Source organism: Nerophis ophidion, linkage group LG17, assembly GCF_033978795.1.
Source record: "Nerophis ophidion isolate RoL-2023_Sa linkage group LG17, RoL_Noph_v1.0, whole genome shotgun sequence".
NCBI lineage: Eukaryota > Metazoa > Chordata > Actinopteri > Syngnathiformes > Syngnathidae > Nerophis > Nerophis ophidion.
The window spans coordinates 22,516,355-22,534,831 of record NC_084627.1 but is presented as its reverse complement, the minus strand read 5'-3'; the positions used below and the strand labels follow the sequence as shown (position 1 = coordinate 22,534,831).

The window sequence follows — 18,477 nt, the reverse complement described above, 5'->3', positions numbered from 1 at the left end:
TGGTAAAGTTACTAAACATGTCAGACCTTAGTAAATCTAAAAGGCGTCATTACGATTCTTAACTTATTCGTCTGGCTACTGCCGCTGGTAAAGTTACTAAACATGTCAGACTTTAGTAAATCTAAAAGGCGTCATTACGATTCTTAACTTATTCATCTGGCTACTGCCGCTGGTAAAGTTACTAAACATGTCAGACCTTAGTAAATCTAAAAGGCGTCATTACGATTCTTAACTTATTCATGACAAGGCAAAAAACAAAACAGGGATTTGTAAGTAAGGCATTTACGTTTTCTTATTACTTGTAATAAATGGAAATGGTCATTTTCGTATGTAAACTATATTGTATGATGGTGCTTAGCTCATAGTGTAATGCTTAGCATGTTAGACCGGTCAATGACACATCGATATGTAGGCAAACGGGGTAAATGTATGCCTGTTAGCCTGTATGTCGATGTATATTCGAACTGACAAATTTTGACAAATAAGACCTATGTGGATATGGGTAGTGTCAGTGCCTATTTCCTTCTCAATATGCTGATACGCTGAGGAAATGGCTTCCAACATTAGCACAGCTGTCATCGTGGCTATGTGCAACGTAGTGAGACAGCCAAATCACATGCTAAAATAATTCCTCATTCGTGTTTGCATATTGTGGACTATATGTACCAAGTTATGTGGCAATCTGAAACGTTTGAAACAGGAGCCTGTCGGCATGCCTTTGGAAAAAATGTCGTCTCTTTAGTATTAGGCGTACATTAGGTGGCTAAGCATGCGCTCTTCGTCAGCGTTGGTTGTAGTTTGTTTTAGTCTTTGTTTTCTGATAGCACTGACAATAACCATACGATTGCCATTTGTTGTGATATTCTATGCAGGCATGACATGCTTTTTCCTGAAAATAGCCTGTGTAAAATGTGTTGGTTAGAGATTTTTTTGGGACAAAATGTTATGCTTTTTTCAGCTATTATGGTCCCAGCACCTCAACCCCCTAGTACAGGGGTCGGCAACTTGCGGCTCTGAAGCCGCATGCGGCTCTTAAGCGCTGTCCTAGTGGCTCTCTGGAGCTTTTTCAAAAAAATATATAAAAAATGGAAATGATGAGGGGAAAAAACATATTTTTTGTTTTAATTTGGTTTCTGTAGTAGGGCAAACATGACACAAACCTCCCTAATTGCTATAAAGCACACTGTTTGTAATAAACATGCTTCACTGATTCGAGTATTTGGCAAGCGCCGTTTTGTCCTACTATTTTGGCGGTCATAGAACTCCCCGTGGTTTGTTTCCATGTATAACTTTCTCAGACGTGTTTCATGCCACTTCTTTTTCCGTCTCATTTTGTCCACCAAACTTATAACGTTGTGCATGAATGCACAAAGGTGAGTTTTGTTGATGTTATTGACTTATGTGGAGTGCTAATCAGACATATTTGGTCACTGCATGACTGCAAGCTAATCGATGCTAACATGCTATTTAGGCTAGCTGTATGTACATATTGCATCATTATGCCTCATTTGTAGCTATATTTGAGCTCATTTAGTTTCCTTTAAGTCCTCATAATTCAATTTATATCTCATGACACACTATATGTAATATGGGTTTTAATTTTTTGCGGATCCGGACAGATTTGTTTTTGTATTTTTAGTCCAATATGGCTCTTAGTAGACGCGACTTAGTAGATCATGCAAGTGCATTAATGTTGAATGCCATTTTTGCCTAATTTGGGATGTATTGAAATCCATTCTTGAACTCACTTATTGATGTCCATTTTTTTTGTATACAAGAGAAATTGCATCATGGTGGATGTCACCATACTTAACTAAAATCCATCCATCCATCCATCCATCCATTTTCTACCGCTTATTCCCTTTCGGGGTCGCGGGGGGCGCTGGCGCCTATCTCAGCTACAATCGGGCGGAAGGCAGGGTACACCCTGGACAAGTCCCCACCTCATCGCAGGGCCAACACAGATAGACAGACAACATTCACACTCACATTCACACACTAGGGCCAATTTAGTGTTGCCAATCAACCTATCCCCAGGTGCATGTCTTTGGAAGTGGGAGGAAGCCGGAATACCCGGAGGGAACCCACGCATTCACGGGGAGAACATGCAAACTCCACACAGAAAGATCCCGAGCCTGGATTTGAACCCAGGACTGCAGGAACTTCGTATTGTGAGGCAGACGCACTAACCCCTCTGCCACCGTGAAGCCCACTTACTTAACTAAAAGGTAATCCTTAAAAAATACATGATCTTTATTAGATACCATGTTCAACAAACTTTATTTAAAACATTCAGAATCCACAAGATTGAAAAGTTGTCCATTTTCTACCGCTTATTCCCTTTCGGGGTCGCGGGGGGCGCTGGCGCCTACCTCAGCTACAATCGGGCAGAAGGCAGGGTACACACTGGACAAGTCGCCACCTCATTGCAGGGCCAACACAGATAGACAGACAACATTCACACTCACATTCACACACTAGGGCCAATTTTAGTGTTGCCAATCAACCTATCCCCAGGTGCATGTCTTTGGAGGTGGCGGAGTACCCGGAGGGAACCCACGCATTCACGGGGAGAACATGCAAACTCCACACAGAAAGATCCCGAGCCTGGATTTGAACCCAGGACTGCAGGAACTTCGTATTGTGAGGCAGACGCACTAACCCCTCTGCCACCGTGAAGCCCATGTTCTCATTTTAAAACGTCCAAATACAAACTTTCCATATTTTCCTACTCGTGTGCAGAGACCTCCACCAGGCGAAACGCCTCCATGAACTCGTTGATGTCGATGACCCCGTCCTTGTTGAAGTCAATGCTGTGAGCCAAGTCCGCCAAGGCCTTTTCACTGATTTCCTTCTTGAGGTGTGAGCTTAACAGTTTCCAGGTTTGACGAAATTCCTCAAGCGAGATTAGACCTGGAAGGGAGAGCAATGAAGAGGTTGATAAATGTAGGAACAACAACAAGGAGGGGTGGTTACAGAGAATCTTACATACCTGAGTGGTCGGTATCTATGATCCGGAAGATGGTTTCAAGGTTTGAATGGTTCTTGTACATGATTTCTAGGATGCTGGTGTTTGAGATCTGTCACAAAAACAAGGACATCCTTTGCTTGTAAACAAACTGATCAAGTGGATAAGAATTGTTTACTCAAGGTAAGATAAGGAAGAGCCACCTGCAGATGAGGCTCTGTGAGTGAAAGCTCCCTTATCCACTGCTGGTAGTCCACCATGCCCTGCTCAGTGACGCTCACAAGCTGAGGACGCAGGACCCTCCATGGTACACCCAGCTTCAGCACACTCTCTGTGGCACTGGCCCAGTCCCGTGCTGAGATCAACCCTGCCAATTGACAAAGAGCTGCTAGTGTGGGATGATGCTGCAACTAGCTGGTGTTGAACTAGTGTGCTACTGTTGTTCACAGGCAAACAGTCTTTGTGCATGGTTGCAGTTTAGTACCTGTTTTGTTTGGGTCAAACTCCTGGAAGACCCTGGTGAGATCTGACTTATGGACGAACAGTCGTTCCCTCAGAGCTTGTAGGGCCGACCTCTCCGTCCATCCGACACTAACAGGAGACAAGACATTAGAGGATTAAATACAGTAGTTGGTGGTTGAGGATCCGTTGCAAATGCCTGCAGAAATTCCGGACTATTTGAGAGGATTGATTGATTGATTGAAACGTTTATCAGTAGATTGCACAGTTCAGTACATATTCCGTACAATTGATCACTAAATGGTAACACCCGAAAAAGTTTTTCAACTTGTTTAAGTCGCAGTCCACGTAAATCAATTCATGGTAATGTCAGAAAATGTCAGATTGTTTTTTTCTTAAGCACTACTGATGTGTCCTTGAGCAAGGTACTGAATTCCTAACTGCTCAGTTGACTTGACACCCCCTCTTGACACTTGTGACACATCACAAACAGATCACCGCTTTTCTCCCTGTCACTCACACACTCACACACCAGCTGTGATACGACGACTAGAATATATGATTCTTATATTACTTACATTCAGGTCAATATATTATTAGTCCATCAAACCTTTGTCGCAGGGTTAGCTCCCTGCAAGTCTTGCTGGCTTGATACTGAACAAGGTGAGGGTTCAGGTCGGGGCCCATCCGGATGTAGGCTCCTCTGTTGCTGCCTACTTCATAGTAGTTGGAAGCTGAGAATAAAGTAAGCACCTGCATGGAGGAGAATGCACCTGTGAACTATGGTCTAAGTCAGGTGTTTCCAATCTTCTTCCAATATAGGCCACATAATAAAAAATCTAAGTATGCGAGGGGCCTTTTTGATATATTTATTTTTCAAAAGCCAATACTATATATAGATTTAAAAAAAGAAAAAAACGCCCTGCATGTCATTTTGCATGATGAATAACGGACAGATAATTATTTCGGCGATGTGAGGAATTACGTCACACCCATAAATTTGGTAACATTAAAAAATAGCTTGTATAACGATTAAAAAAACAAAAACGCTTCAATTTAGTGATATTACTCGTACTGTGCTGTAGGTGGGTTGCTCATTTTGTCCGACTTGTGCCGTAAAGTTCCCCTCATAAATAACAAACGTGACATTGATCGTTTTAGAACTTTTCTACAGTTTCACAGGAAGACATTGTGCGTGCTGTTTGCACCGAATGTTTAGCAAACATTTCGCGAGGAAGGGAAAAAAAAAAAGCATCGCGCCCCAACACATCAAACCTTATCAACCACCTGAAATGCATGAAGACAAAGGTGTGCGCAGACTAAATTTAAATATACATTTAAATAGTAGTACAAAATAATACAATTGGTAACGTTCTTGAAAAGGAGAACATTATGTGTATTGGTTTGGGGGAAAAAAATACATCGTGGGTGCCTAGTTTTTGAAGTTAAAAGTCAAAGTCCCAACCATAGTCACACACACACAAGGTGTGGTGAAATTATCCTCTGCATTTGACCCATCTCCATGTTCACCCCCTGGGAGGTTGAGGGGAGCAGTGAGCAGCAGCGGTGACCGCACTTGGGAATAATTTTGGTGAATTAACCCCCAATTCCAACCCTTGAAGCTGAGTGCCAAGCAAGGAGGCAATGGGTCCCATTTTTATAGTCTTTGGTATGACTCGGCCGGGGTTTGATCTCACGACCTTCCTGTCTCAGGGCGGACACTCCAACCACAAGGCAACTGACCACACTTTGAACATGCCGGGTCTAAGAATGGGTAGTCAACTTGGTTTCATGACACACGCTCACCTTCCCGTCATGGCAGAATTCGTAGCCATCCTGTTTGCACTCGTGCGAGCGGATGAGAAGCTGCAGGTTGTGTCGTCCCAGAACATCTTCAGTAACATTCGGGCCCCAGCAGCAGCCTCCGCCTCGCACCTCATTCGGGATGCATCCATTCTGAGGAATCGGGTCGCTCCACAGCATGTCCACCACCTGTGTTCGATCCCATTAGTAACGCACTGAACTGCAAACAAGTGGCAAATAGTAGAACTTATACTTACTTGTTTCCACTCATGGTCATCGCTCCCTGTTTCCTGGGAGTCAGATGTATTTATGTCTCCATAAGACTGGTCAAAACCGGCCTGTCTCCGTCTTTTCTTCAGCTCCTTTTCCACTGAGCAGTGCAGTCGGTCGCTCCGAGGAGGATTTTGAAGTGAGCGGCGTGAAATTTTGTGCCTATGAGCTGGACTCAATCTCTCCTGAGTCAGGGAAAATACACGACGTCGACTTTCTGATGGTTCCTCGTCCCGGTTGTCCTCTGTCGTATGAAACCCTCGCTGTGGAGGCCTCAGGGTGGAGACATACTGGCCAAATTCCAAAATATTAATGCTTAATAGATCAGGACCTGTTGCTGATGGGTATTGGGCTTTCTTACTTTATGTCTATCCAGTTTGGCTATTACGTTGAGGTCTGTGCTGTCAGAGATCCCTCCATGCACTATGAGCACCTTGTGATCCACTATAGTCGCTAAAGGCAGCCAGCTGAAGATCTTCTGCACGAGCTTTAAGATCTTTTTTCCATGCAACTGCACAACAATCCATAGGACAGTGCTTCAAAAGAAGGCTTTGGGGTACAGAAGAAACGGAACAAGGTAGACGCTGCGTTTTGTCGAAATCGAGTGACAGCATGGTGTTTACTGTCTTCCTGGTTTGGATCACGACTATGCCAAACCTATCAGTGTGGTTTTCACTTTCTCAGGGACTTAAGCACCATGGGCCAAGGATAAATCTGTTAAATTTTGCAGCATTTATTTTTTTATCATTGACCTCGTTCGCTACTCCCTTCTTAGTCAGTCTGGCTTATGTACTGTAAATCAGCCCTTTACTCGCACACAAGCCAGTTAATTCTAAAGAAAATATATTCAAGTTTAGGTCTGGACATTTAGGCCTCCTACCCTACTCTTCAGAAAATGAGCAAAAGTATTACAATCCCCAATCTTGAAATGCGTGAATATTTTTGTGTACAATAGAGCAGTGGTCCCCAAGGACCAATTGGTACCGGGCTGCACAAGAAATTAAACTTTTTTTTTTAATGATTAAATCAACATAAAAAACACAATATATACATTATATATCAATATAGATCAATACAGTCTGCAGGGATACAGTCCGTAAGCACACATGATTGTATTTCTTTATGAACCACCCCCCACCCTCCGTGGGACAAATTTTCAAGCGTTGACCAGTCCGCAGCTACAAAAAGGTTGGGGACCACTGCAATAGAGCGTAAAGCAACAAAATGATAAAGACCTACCCTGTATTTCCCCAGAACTTCTTTGGTGAACCCGTATCTGGAAGACCACACACCAAATGACATCTACATTTGACATCGAAGAATGTAATAAACCATAAATAGTACCTTAGATTAACAATGTGGTCCTCGTGGTTTCCCCTGTTCAAATGGACATTGTTAGGATAGACTAGCTGGAACCCAAACAGAATTAGTAGGATCTCTAACGAGTTTTTCCCCCGGTCCACAAAGTCGCCGTTGAACACGTACGGTCTCTCTGATGAAGGCAAACCATTCTGGATGTGTAACACTGACGATGTTAGAAAATGGGACAAATTAACCAGATGATTGTACATTGTGCAAGTACCTTGTAGAATATCAGTAGCAGATCTTCGAGATGTCCATGTAAATCGCCTGTGAATTCATAAATTAGAACGCATTCTGATTTTACACAAAGTAAAAGTCATCCAGCCATTATCATGTGGTAGGGGTAGAGGGTTGAGTTTTTTGTTGCCCTGATGTGAGATCTGAGCCGAGGATGTCGTTGTGGCTTGTGCAGCCATTTGAGACACTCGTGATTTAGGGCTATATGAGTAAACATTGATTGACTGATTGATAGGGATGTACTCGTTGAAATTCCGGAATCTAATATGGATGAGGTCAGAAATGATGTTCTGCTGGTTGTTTTGTGGCAGAAGGATTCAACTGTGATTGGTTTATCAAAAAACCTGCAGGTAAAATGACCATTACAGCATCAGAGGCTCCTATCAACATTTAAAAGTAACAAACACACATTTAAAGAAGAGTAATTTATTTTGCTATGATAAAACATAACAGAAGGCACATCATTTTGCACCTACCAATTATAACAATGTCCTGATGATGTTGCTAACCATGATTTTTCCATAAAGTTTAATCAGCAGGTCATTCGTAGGATTATTTGAAAACTACTTGCCTATTTCCATATAATCTTATAGAGCAGACCACACAGGTTAAGCAATCCTGGAATTTGTACTTTTTGTCATCTTTAAACCTCTGATTGGCTTTGAATAACTTCAAAGCCAATCAGGATATAAAAGCCCTAATTTTTTAAGGGCGTTAAACATGTTTGGATTCATACATATATTTCTTACTTTTGAACTTCAGTCTTAAACCAAAATATCAAGCATTATTTTAAAAAAATCCCTTTTAAGGCCTTTTGATCAGATAAATGTCACAGGTTTAAATAACTGTTTCGCAAATTTATACTAATATAAACTTGTGATCAATAGGACAATCAATTTACCGGTCGATCTACGTTCCCATCCTCACCTATGGTCATGAGCTTTGGGTCATGACCGAAAGGATAAGATCACGGGTACAAACGGCCGAAATGAGTTTCCTCCGCCGTGTGGCGGGGCTCTCCCTTAGAGATAGGGTGAGAAGCTCTGTCATCCGGGAGGGACTCAAAGTAAAGCCGCTGCTCCTTCACATCGAGAGGAGCCAGATGAGGTGGTTCGGGCATCTGGTCAGAATGCCACCCGAACGCCTCCCTAGGGAGGTGTTTAGGGCACGTCCAACCGGTAGGAGGCCACGGGGAAGACCCAGGACACGTTGGGAAGACTATGTCTCCCGGCTGGCCTGGGAACGCCTCGGGATCCCCCGGGAAGAGCTAGACGAAGTGGCTGGGGAGAGGGAAGTCTGGGTTTCCCTGCTTAGGCTGTTGCCCCCGCGACCCGACCTCGGATAAGCGGAAGATGATGGATGGATGGATGGATCAATAGGACTTCAAATTGTCGGAATTATAGTTAAAGTTAAAGTACCAATGATTGTCACACAAACACTAGGTGTGGTGAAATTTGTCCTCTGCATTTGACCCATCCCCTTGATCACCACCTGGTAGGTGAGGGGAGCAGTGGGCAGCAGCGGTGCCGCGCCCGGGAATCACTTATGGTGATTTAACCCCCAATTCCAACCCTTGATGCTGAGGCAATGGGTCCCATTTATATAGTCTTTGGTATGACTCGGCCGGGGTTTGAACTCACAACCTACCGATCTCAGGGCGGACACTATAATCACTAGGCCACTGAGTATTAAAAAGAAAAATATTACATGATTGTTTTGTGGGGGTTTGTCGCCTAGGGGTGAAGTTGCTATTTGAGATTTGATCAAAAAAGTAAAAAAAAAAAAAACAAATAAAAAAAAGGTTTTCATGCCCTTTAAAAAATTGACTTATGTCTTGTTTGGCTTTGGGGTATCATTTTCTTATACCTGTAAAAGAATAAGATGGTGACAATTTTTTATTTAACATGAAAAAACCCTCCTGAGAAAAAGTACGTAATGGACCAACACAACAAAAAGTATGGCTAAAATCCGCAAATAATTACTGAAAGAACACAAATCAACCATTGTCCCCTTGGTGTTAAAAACTCCTCATGTGTTTATCTCTAATGACAAAAGTGAAGTGAATTATATTTATATAGCGCTTTTTCTCTAGTGACTCAAAGCGCTTTACATAGTGAAACCCAATATCTAATTTTTGCATTTAAATCAGTGTGGGTGGCACTGGGAGTAGGTGGGTAAAGCGTCTTGCCCACTGACCTCATGTTGCTGGCATGGCCGTTCTACCAACCGAGCTATACCGCCCCAAAAATCTCTCAAAAACTGCTATCAATAGGATATATTAATACATTTTGCCACTTTAAATAAATACGTATTTTAAAATTATTTCAGACTATTTATACAATATCAATTATTGTGTTATGTTAAGGGCATTTCAACCCTTTCAACATAGCTCCGCTTTGGTCTTTTTTTCATTCCAAGAACTTAAATAATAAACACACACCAAAAGGAACACACACTTGGCACTTTAGTAGCAAAGCACACTTAACAAAAAAGGATTCCACTTGTTTATATTCTCCCAAATGTGCCCCAATTTTTTTTTATTCGGAACTATCGTCCTCTATTGTAGACATTTGATTTTGGTCTATTTATTTTGTCAGAGTTGCAGGATTGCTGTGCTGTTTTTTAAGAAATTGCTGCAAAAAGATAGCCAAAGATCATGTCTATGATGACAGCACTCTAGTGTTTTTAAAGGGGAACATTATCACCAGACCTATGTAAGCGTCAATATATACCTTGATGGTGCAGAAAAAGGACCATATATTTTTTTAACCGATTTCCGAACTCTAAATGGCTGAATTTTGGCGAATTAAACGCCTTTCTATTTATCTCTCTGGAGGCGATGACGTCAGAATGTGACGTTGCCGAGGTAATACAGCCGCCATTTTCATTTTCAACACATTGTAAACACCGGGTCTCAGCTCTGTTATTTTCTGTTTTTTCGACTATTTTTTGGAACCTTGGAGACATAATGCCTCGACGTTGTGTTGTCGGAGGGTGTAACAACACTAACAGGGAGGGATTCAAGTTGCACCACTGGCCCGAAGATGCGAAAGTGTCAGCCGCCAGACCCCCATTGAATGTGCCAAAGTGTCTCCTCATTTTACCGGCGATCACAGACATGGCACAGAGATGTATGGATAAACTGCAGATGCATTTGCAACGATTAAGTCAACGAAATCACAAAGGTGAGTTTTGTTGATCTTGACTTATGTGCTAATCAGACATATTTGGCTGAGGCGTGAATGCCAGATAATCGATGATAACATGCTAAGCTAATCGACGCTAACATGCTATTTACCAGCGGTGCTAAAGCAGACCTGACCTGGCACAGAGATGTATGGATAACCTGCAGATGCATTTGCAACGATAGTCAACAAAATCACAAAGGTGAGTTTTGTTGATGTTGACTGCCAGCTAATTGATGCTAACATGCTATGCTAATCAATGCTAACATGCTATTTACCGGCGGTGCTAAAGCAGACATGGCACAGAGATGTATGGATAACCTGCAGATGCATTTGCAACTATATTACGTTTCCTTCCACCCACATTTAATGCGAATCAAACACTTACCAATCGACGGATTTAAGTTGCTTTAGTGTCACGAGATGCGAAAGTCCTGATCGTTTGGTCCGCACATTTTACCAGCGATGCTAACGCAGCTATTCGGCCATGCTATGGCTATGAATAGCGTCAATAGCTATACGCTCAATAGCTTCAGTTTCTTCTTCAATACTTTCATACTCCAACCATCCGTTTCAATACATGCATAATCTGTTGAATCGCTTAAGCCGCTGAAATCCGAGTCTGAATCCGAGCTAATGTCGCTCAATCTTGCTGTGCTATTCCCATTGTTTGTTTACATTGGCAGCACTGTATGACGTCACAGGGAAATGGATGGTGGTTTCGAAGATAGCGAAAATAAGGCACTTTAAAGCTTTATTTAGGGATATTCCGAGACCGGTAAAATTTTGAAAAAAAAATTCAAAAAATACAACATGCCACTGGGAACTTATTTTTATTGTTTTTAACCCTTTTGAAATTGTGATAATGTTCCCTTTAAGTTTCAGCTTTGCAACCATACTCCCCCCGGAACCAAAAGACTTTGGTTTCCCGGACGCTTCAGAATTACCTCTTACATACACTACTGAAATGCTCTTACATAAACAACTGAAATGTTTTTATCTCACACACACTCCTGAAACACTCTTATACACATTACTGAAATGCTCTCATATACACTTGTGAACAATTTAGCAATACAAGATTGTCCAACCATATCAACCTTTTAACTGAATTCATGGGCCACCAATAGAATAACCCAAATAATGAAAAAGAGAGGCCCTTTAAGAACTTTAAGAAACACTACTAGTTTAACTAAAGAAGTTGAACAAACAACTACTGACTGCATCTGAAGTAAACAAGCTACAGCAAAGTGCCAACTTCACTGGTTTTGGGGTTTGTAGTTACTAATGTGATGCTTGGGGCAACGTACCGCATATGGTTATCTCCTTAGTATGGCAGACGGAGACATTGTTGATATTTGGTAGAGTTTGCAACAGTTTCCAAGTCTCCCCAAGAAGCTGTAGAACATAGCGAGCATGGAGCTGCTACTGGTGGGAGGAAAGATGGTCAAACCATGAAATACGCAAGTCTTTAGGTGTCTTTGGTCGTGCCTACTTGTTTGTGCTTGAAGGCCTCCACCAGCTTGGAGACGCCGCAGAAGGTCATTGGGAAGGTTGGCCGAGGTCCAGCGTAGCTGTCCGGCACCTCGATATTCTTGTAGCAAAAGTAGCACTCCCATTCTATGTCACGGCCGATTTCATTCCCATGGAATATGTGCGATATTAAGTTTCCTGAATCGAACGTCAGACAACAAGAGCGGTATTGTAAGACAAAGTTACATTTGTGTTGAGATAAGCATGCCGCAATCATCCGAGGTCTTACGCTCACTGCTGGCGGGGGTGAGGTGGTCCATTAAGAAGCCAAAAAAGTTGTACAGCTGCAAGGGCAAAAGACAATGGGAATGTTTAGTGAAGTATCTGTGACATCACTCTTGGACTGGAAGCCATTGCTGGTGTAATGCTTCAGCTAAAGCATGTTGGATTTTGATAAATGAAGGCCAACCATTCAAGTTTTATTTGAATAAGAATGAGATTCAATGCAAGATCTGTATCAAAGTTTCGTCATTTATAAAGATCATTTCACTACTACAGCAAAGTACCACAATAATAAATATTGCGAAATCAATAATATGCATGGATGTAAACTAAAACTGTATCGGATAGAAATTGGACTAAAATAATTTGATCATCGCCTATACAGGAAATAAACAATCAGTCCGTTAAATACTTTGACTTTAAATGTGTCTATAAAGTTGTATAAATTTCAGTTGGGATGGAAAGTGGCGTGCGTCGGTTGAGGTGGGCGGGGTTCGGTTGGTGGTAGCTGGGTGTATAATGGAGCCCGGAAGAGTCAGGATACATGGAATTCTGGGTATTTGTTCTGTCGTGTTTATGTTGTGTTATAGTGCGGATGTTCTCCTGAAATGTGTTTGTCATTCTTGTTTGGTGTGGGTTCCCAGTGTGGCGCATATTAGTAAGAGTGTTAAAGTTGTTTATATCACAACCCTCAGTGTGACCTGTATGGCTGTTGAACAAGTATGCCTTGCAGTTGCGTATGCGTTTAGATAGAGGTCGCATCCAAAATGTGACCGGACGGCCGGCACGCAGATAGCATGGTGAAAATCCTGGCGTGATGATATGTAGAAAAGGTGTTAGAGGCATTGTTATCACGGCACGCCGTCAAAGTTGATATCTGGGTGAAAATCGAAAACTGTTTACCCGGGAGATTTCTGATAGAGACGTAAAAATCGGAAATCTACCGGACTTCTCCGGGCGGTCGGCAAGTATGCGGCTGAGCCACATCAGAGTGGTCAAAGAGCCGCATGCGACTCCGGAGCCGCGGGTTGCCGACCCCTGCCTTAGACGGTACTGCATCAAAAAGCGACATCAGTGTGTAAAGGATATCACCACATCAGTTTCAGGAATACTTTAGAAAACCCCATCAGTAACTACAGTTTGTCGCTACATTTGGAAGTGCAAGTTAAAACTCTACTATGCAAAGCGAACGCAATTTATCAACAACATCCAGAAACGCCGCCGGCTTCACTGGGCCCGAGCTCATCTAAGATGGACTGATGCAAAGTGGAAAAGTGTTCTGTGGTCTGACAAGTCCACATTTCAGATTGTTTTTGGAAAATGTGGATGTCGTGTCCTCCGGACCAAAGAGGAAAAGAACCATCCGGATTGTTATAGGTGCAAAGTTCATAAGCCAGCATCCTTGATGGTATGGGGGTGTATTAGTGCCCAAGGCATGGGTAACTTACACATCTGTGAAGGCACCATTAATGCTGAAAGCTAAATACAGGTTTTGGAGCAACATATGTTGCCATCCAAGCAACGTTATCATGGACGCCCCTGCTTATTTCAGCAAGACAAAGCCAAGGCACGTGTTACAACAGAGTGGCTTCATGTTAAAAAAGTGCGGGTACTAGACTGGCCTTCCTGTAGTCCAGACCTGTCTCCGATTGAAAATGTGTGGCGCATTATGAAGCGTCAAATACCACAACGGAGACCCCGAACTGTTGAACAATTTAAAGCTGTACATCAAGCAAGAATGGGAAAGAATTCCACCTGAAAAGCTTCAAAAATTGGTCTCCTCAGTTCCCAAATGTTTACTAAGTGTTTTTCAAAGGAAAGGCCATGTAACACTGTGGTAAAAATGCCCCTGTGCCAACTTTTTTGCAATGTTTTGCTGCCATTAAATTATATATCTATTCTTTTCAGTCTATTCAACTGAATATAAGTTAAAAAGGATTAGCAAATCATTTTATTCTGTTTTTATTTACGAATTACACAACGTGCCAACGTTCGTTTTGGGGGGTTTTGTATATTGCAAGAGTTGATTTGAATCGAGAATCGTTTCTGAATTGAATAGCCACCCTAAGAATCCAAATCGAATCGTAAGTTGTTCTAAGATTCACATCCCTAATGGAAATTATTTATTTAATTAATTATAATATATTTTGGCCTCACGGTGGCAGATGGGTTGGTGCGTCTGCCTCACAATACGAAGGTCCTGAGTTGTCTGGGGTTCAATCCCGGGCTCGGGATCTTTCTGTGTGGAGTTTGCATGTTCACCCCGTGAATGCGTGGGTTCCCTCCGGGTACTCCGGCTTCCTCCCACCTCCAAAGACATGCACCTGGGGATAGGTTGATTGATAACACTATATTTGCCCTAGTGTGTGAATGTGAGTGTGAATGTTGTCTGTCTATATGTGTTAGCCCTGCGATGAGGTGGCGACTTGTCCAGGGTGTACACGGCCTTCTGCCCGATTGTAGCTGAGATAGGCACCAGCGCCCACCATGACCCCAAAGGAAATAAACGATAGAAAATGGATGGATGGATGGATATAATACATTTATTTTAAGTATTATTTTTACATTGCACCTAATTAAGTTCAATCAAGTAGCACCAAATAACAGACGTTATGGATGGATGGATCTTAAGGCACTTTACTCACTGCGTCAAAGTAAACACGGTTCAGCAACACCTATGTTACCAAAAGCGAAATATTTATAGTTCGGACTTAAAGCGGTGCGTTGAGGAACGCCTCAGTTATGTAAATGACAAGTTTGGACCCCAGTGTTCTGTTTACTAGCAAGATTAAAATGTCAATGCAAGGATCTGATCATGTGTTTACAGAGGTCTACGTTACTCTACACCAGTGGTTCTCGAATGGGGGTACGCATACCCCTGGGGGTACTTGAAGGCATGCCAAGGGGTACGTGAGATTTTTTTTTAATATTCTAAAAATAGCAACAATTTAAAAATCCTTTATAAATACATTTTTTTGAATAATACTTCAACAAAATATGAATGTAAGTTCATAAGCTGTAAAAATAAATGCAACAATGCAATATTCAGTGTTGACAGATAGATTTTTTTTGTGAAGAAATGTTTAGAATTAAGTTCATGAATCCAGATGGATCTCTATTACAATCCCCAAAGAGGGCACTTTAAGTACCCGAGCGGTATAGCTCTGGTGGCCGTGCCAGCAACTTGAGGGTTCCAGGTTCGATCCCCGCTTCTGCCATCCTAGTTAATGCTGTTGTGTCCTTAGGTAAGGCACTTTACCCACCTGCTCCCAGTGCCACCCACAGTGGTTTAAATGTAACTTAGATAATGGAGGGTTGCCCACATATGCGGTCCTCTCCAAGGTTTCTCATAGTCACTGTCACCGACGTCCCACTGCTGTGCGTTTTTCCTTGCCTATGTGGGCTCTGTACCAAGGATGTCGTTGTGGTTTGTCCAGGCCTTTGAAACACTTGGGATTTAGGGTTATATAAATAAACATAGATAGATTGATTACACAACATAAAGTGCTTTGAGTCACTAGAGAAAAGTGCTATGTAAATATAATTCACTTCACTCCTATGTGTAGAAATCTGTATTTATAATTGAATCACTTGTTTATTTTTAACACGTTTTTAGTTATTCTTATATCTTATTTTCCAAATAGTTCAAGAAAGACCACTACAAATGAGCAATATTTGACATAGTGCTGTATTTTACTTCATCAGTTTTTTTCAACCAAAAATGCTTTGCTCTGATTAGGGGGTACCTGAATTAAAAAAATGTTCACAAGGGGTACATCACTGAAAAAAGGTTGAGAACCACTGCTCTACACAACAAGAGTGTTTTTAGGAGTGTCCCAAGTTTTGAACTAAATAGCCCTGCTGTAAGTCCTTTTGACCTGACCTTGATCTGGTCTTGTTCTCCAGCATATTCAATGGACTGGAAGATGTTCCATGTGCACCTGCGTCTCATCTCCAGCCGAGCGACATACTGACGATACCAGCGTTGGATCAACAGAGCCGCACGGATAGCTGAAAGAGAAGAGGTATTAAAAAACATGTCGTTCTAGTGTATAATGATGACATACATAAATGAAAGCAAAAGACTCACAGGTCGCAGCTTGGTAGAGCGCATTAAGTTGTGTAAATTTGTTTGTTAAATGCAAATAATCTTCAACATAAAATGCTAGGAGGTGATGGAATTAAATTGTATTTACCTGGAACTGAAATGCTCACTTCGAAAAGATGGAAACAGTATTAAAGTTCATGTGATGAGTAAACAGACACTTAGTAAAAAGGATGTCCTGCTAAAAAAAAAAACGTCACCTCTGTCACATTGCTTTGGGTGATGTTTTTGCATGCCGCATCCCATGATCCTTTGCTGTTGTCACTGTCCAACGTAGAACACCTCCTGAGAGCCAGCGTCCTCCAGAGTGGTCATTGGTTTCTGAAATAGGAACACCGACTTACCGGTTAATTTGTTAAAGTTAAAGTACCACTGATTGTCACACACACACTAGGTGTGGCAAGATTATTCTCTGCATTTGACCCATCACCCTTGATCACCCCCTGGGAGGTGAGGGGAGCAGTGGGCAGCAGCGTTGGCCGCGCCCGGGAATCATTTGTGTCGTTGCTCTTAAATGGGAAGAGCACTTCTTTTTTAATATTGCCTATCATTCACAATCCTTATGTGAGACAAGCACACACGTTTTTGTTCTTTTTATGCATTCTAACTCTTAAATTAATGCTAGCAAGAGTCAGTCAACAATGGAGTCGCTGTATTTCTTCTATTGCTTACCGGTTTTTTTTTGTATATTAGTGGCCAATGCGTGGGTAACTTACACATCTTTGAAGGCACCTTTAATTCTGAAAGCTACATACAGGTTTTGGAGCAACATATGTTGTCATCCAAACGTCTTTTTCATGGACGCCCCTGCTTATTTCAGCAAGACAATGCCAAACCACGTGTTACAACAGCGTGGCTTCATTGTAAAAGAGTGTCGATACCTGCCTGAAGTCCAGACCTGTCTCCCATTGAAAATGTGTGGCGCATCCTGAAGCCCGGACTGTTGAACACTGTCATGTTTTGACAAGTTCTTTCTTTCTTTTTCCAACTGATATCATCCACTTGTTCTTCTCTGCACTGCCCTTCCTTGGAAAACAACATTTTGTTGCTCTCTTGCTATACGTTAATGCTAGCAAGTTAGACCAGATGTTTCTGGCGGACCTAACAAGGTTCACTATGATGTTTGGTACGCCAACAAATGGCGGGGATACTTGTAACTCAATTTTTTGCGACTTAAAGCATGATATGTAGCCATCGCCGGTTCCTATTTCAAAACACTTTTAAGTTGAAGTGCCACTGTAATATTTTCTTTTGTCAGATAAACAAAACCGCACAGCAGAGGCTCATATACTTCATGTTTGTCACACTTATTCAAATTACCAATATTGGGATTATCATCGGACATCAATAATAACCGACTACACTTTGGGTTTCAAATTGAAAGGGCAGTGTGTATAGAATTATTCAAACAACAATCAATAGACCAATTAAATGTTACCTGATGCTTCTCACCTCCTCACACGAGCAAAGTTTTCTCTGTGAAATGTCCCATCTTCTCGGCCCAAAGGTGTTGTAGTCCCAGGGCATTGCAGACAATTGTCTCGCTGTGGTCTCCCCCCCACCCCACACTCCTCCTCTGTGATAGCTTAAACAAAACAAGTGGATTAGGATTAAAACTCACTACAGTTGGCATCTACAATACGCCACGTAAACAGATGAAGGCTCTGATAAAGGGCAACAGCTTGTGTGGGTATCTGCTCGACACCTTTTGTCGTGGTCAGTATCGCACCTTAATCGACACACGTAATCAGCCCCAAAAAGTGCAGGTGTAGCAAGGAATTTGATGCCTGCAACATTTTTCAAAAAAACTGGCCACAAGTGGCAAAAAAGACTAAGAAAGTTTAGGGATTTTTCATGAAACACTTATTTGGAACATTCCACAGGTGAACAGGCTAATTGGGAACAGGTGGGTGCCATGATTGGGTATAAAAGCAGCTTCCATGAAATGCTCAATCATTCACAAACAAGGATGGGGCTAGGGTCACCATTTTGTGAACAAATGTGTGAGCAAATTGTCAAACTATTTAAGAACAATATTTCTCAACGAGCTATTGCAAGGAATTTAGGGATTTTACCATCTACGGTCCGTAATTTCATCAAAAGGTTCAGAGAATTTGGAAATTACTGCACGTAACATTGAACACCCGTGACTTTCGACCCCTCAGGTGGTACTGCATTAAAAAGCGACATCAGTGTGTAATCTAATCTAATCTAAAGAATATCACCACATAGGCTCAGGAACACTTCAGTAAACCACTGTCTGTAACTACAGTTTGTCGCTACATCTGTAAGTACAAGTTAAAACTCTACAATGCAAAGATAAAGCCATGTAT

General features: G+C 41.9%; 1 protein-coding gene across 3 annotated transcripts; it reads right to left on the bottom strand.

The window, feature by feature from the left end:
* Positions 1–1,276: 1,276 nt before the first annotated feature.
* Positions 1,277–17,717, bottom strand: LOC133536220 (serine/threonine-protein phosphatase with EF-hands 2-like). Of its 3 annotated transcripts, XM_061876579.1 has the most exons (18): positions 17,583–17,717; positions 16,345–16,465; positions 16,130–16,253; positions 15,923–16,050; positions 12,047–12,101; positions 11,780–11,955; positions 11,595–11,709; positions 7,083–7,129; positions 6,845–7,011; positions 6,740–6,776; positions 5,862–6,011; positions 5,488–5,790; positions 5,234–5,419; positions 4,038–4,180; positions 3,453–3,559; positions 3,172–3,335; positions 2,993–3,080; positions 1,277–2,913 (listed from the first exon to the last, which is right to left on the bottom strand). In XM_061876579.1, the coding sequence occupies exons 4-18, from the start codon at positions 15,989–15,991 to the stop codon at positions 2,729–2,731; spliced, it is 1,992 nt and encodes a 663-aa protein (XP_061732563.1). In that variant the 5' UTR covers positions 15,992–16,050; positions 16,130–16,253; positions 16,345–16,465; positions 17,583–17,717; the 3' UTR covers positions 1,277–2,728. The 3 variants fall into 3 exon arrangements, with proteins under 3 accessions (XP_061732563.1, XP_061732560.1, XP_061732562.1); XM_061876576.1 differs by having other exon boundaries at positions 15,923–16,465; XM_061876578.1 differs by lacking the exon at positions 7,083–7,129 and having other exon boundaries at positions 6,845–7,025; positions 15,923–16,465.
* Positions 17,718–18,477: the final 760 nt, after the last annotated feature.

What these genes read in the sequence shown, in the direction of transcription:
- LOC133536220 (XM_061876576.1), bottom strand. Translation starts at nt 16,078, where the DNA reads ATGTTTTTTAATACCTCTTCTCTTTCAGCTATCCGTGCGGCTCTGTTG. An exon ending in CACCCCCGCCAGCAGTGAGC is followed by an intron (nt 11,956 to 12,046) that starts GTAAGACCTCGG and finishes CGTTCGATTCAG; the next exon opens with GAAACTTAATATCGCACATA. An exon ending in GACCACATTGTTAATCTAAG is followed by an intron (nt 6,777 to 6,844) that starts GTACTATTTATG and finishes GTGGTCTTCCAG; the next exon opens with ATACGGGTTCACCAAAGAAG.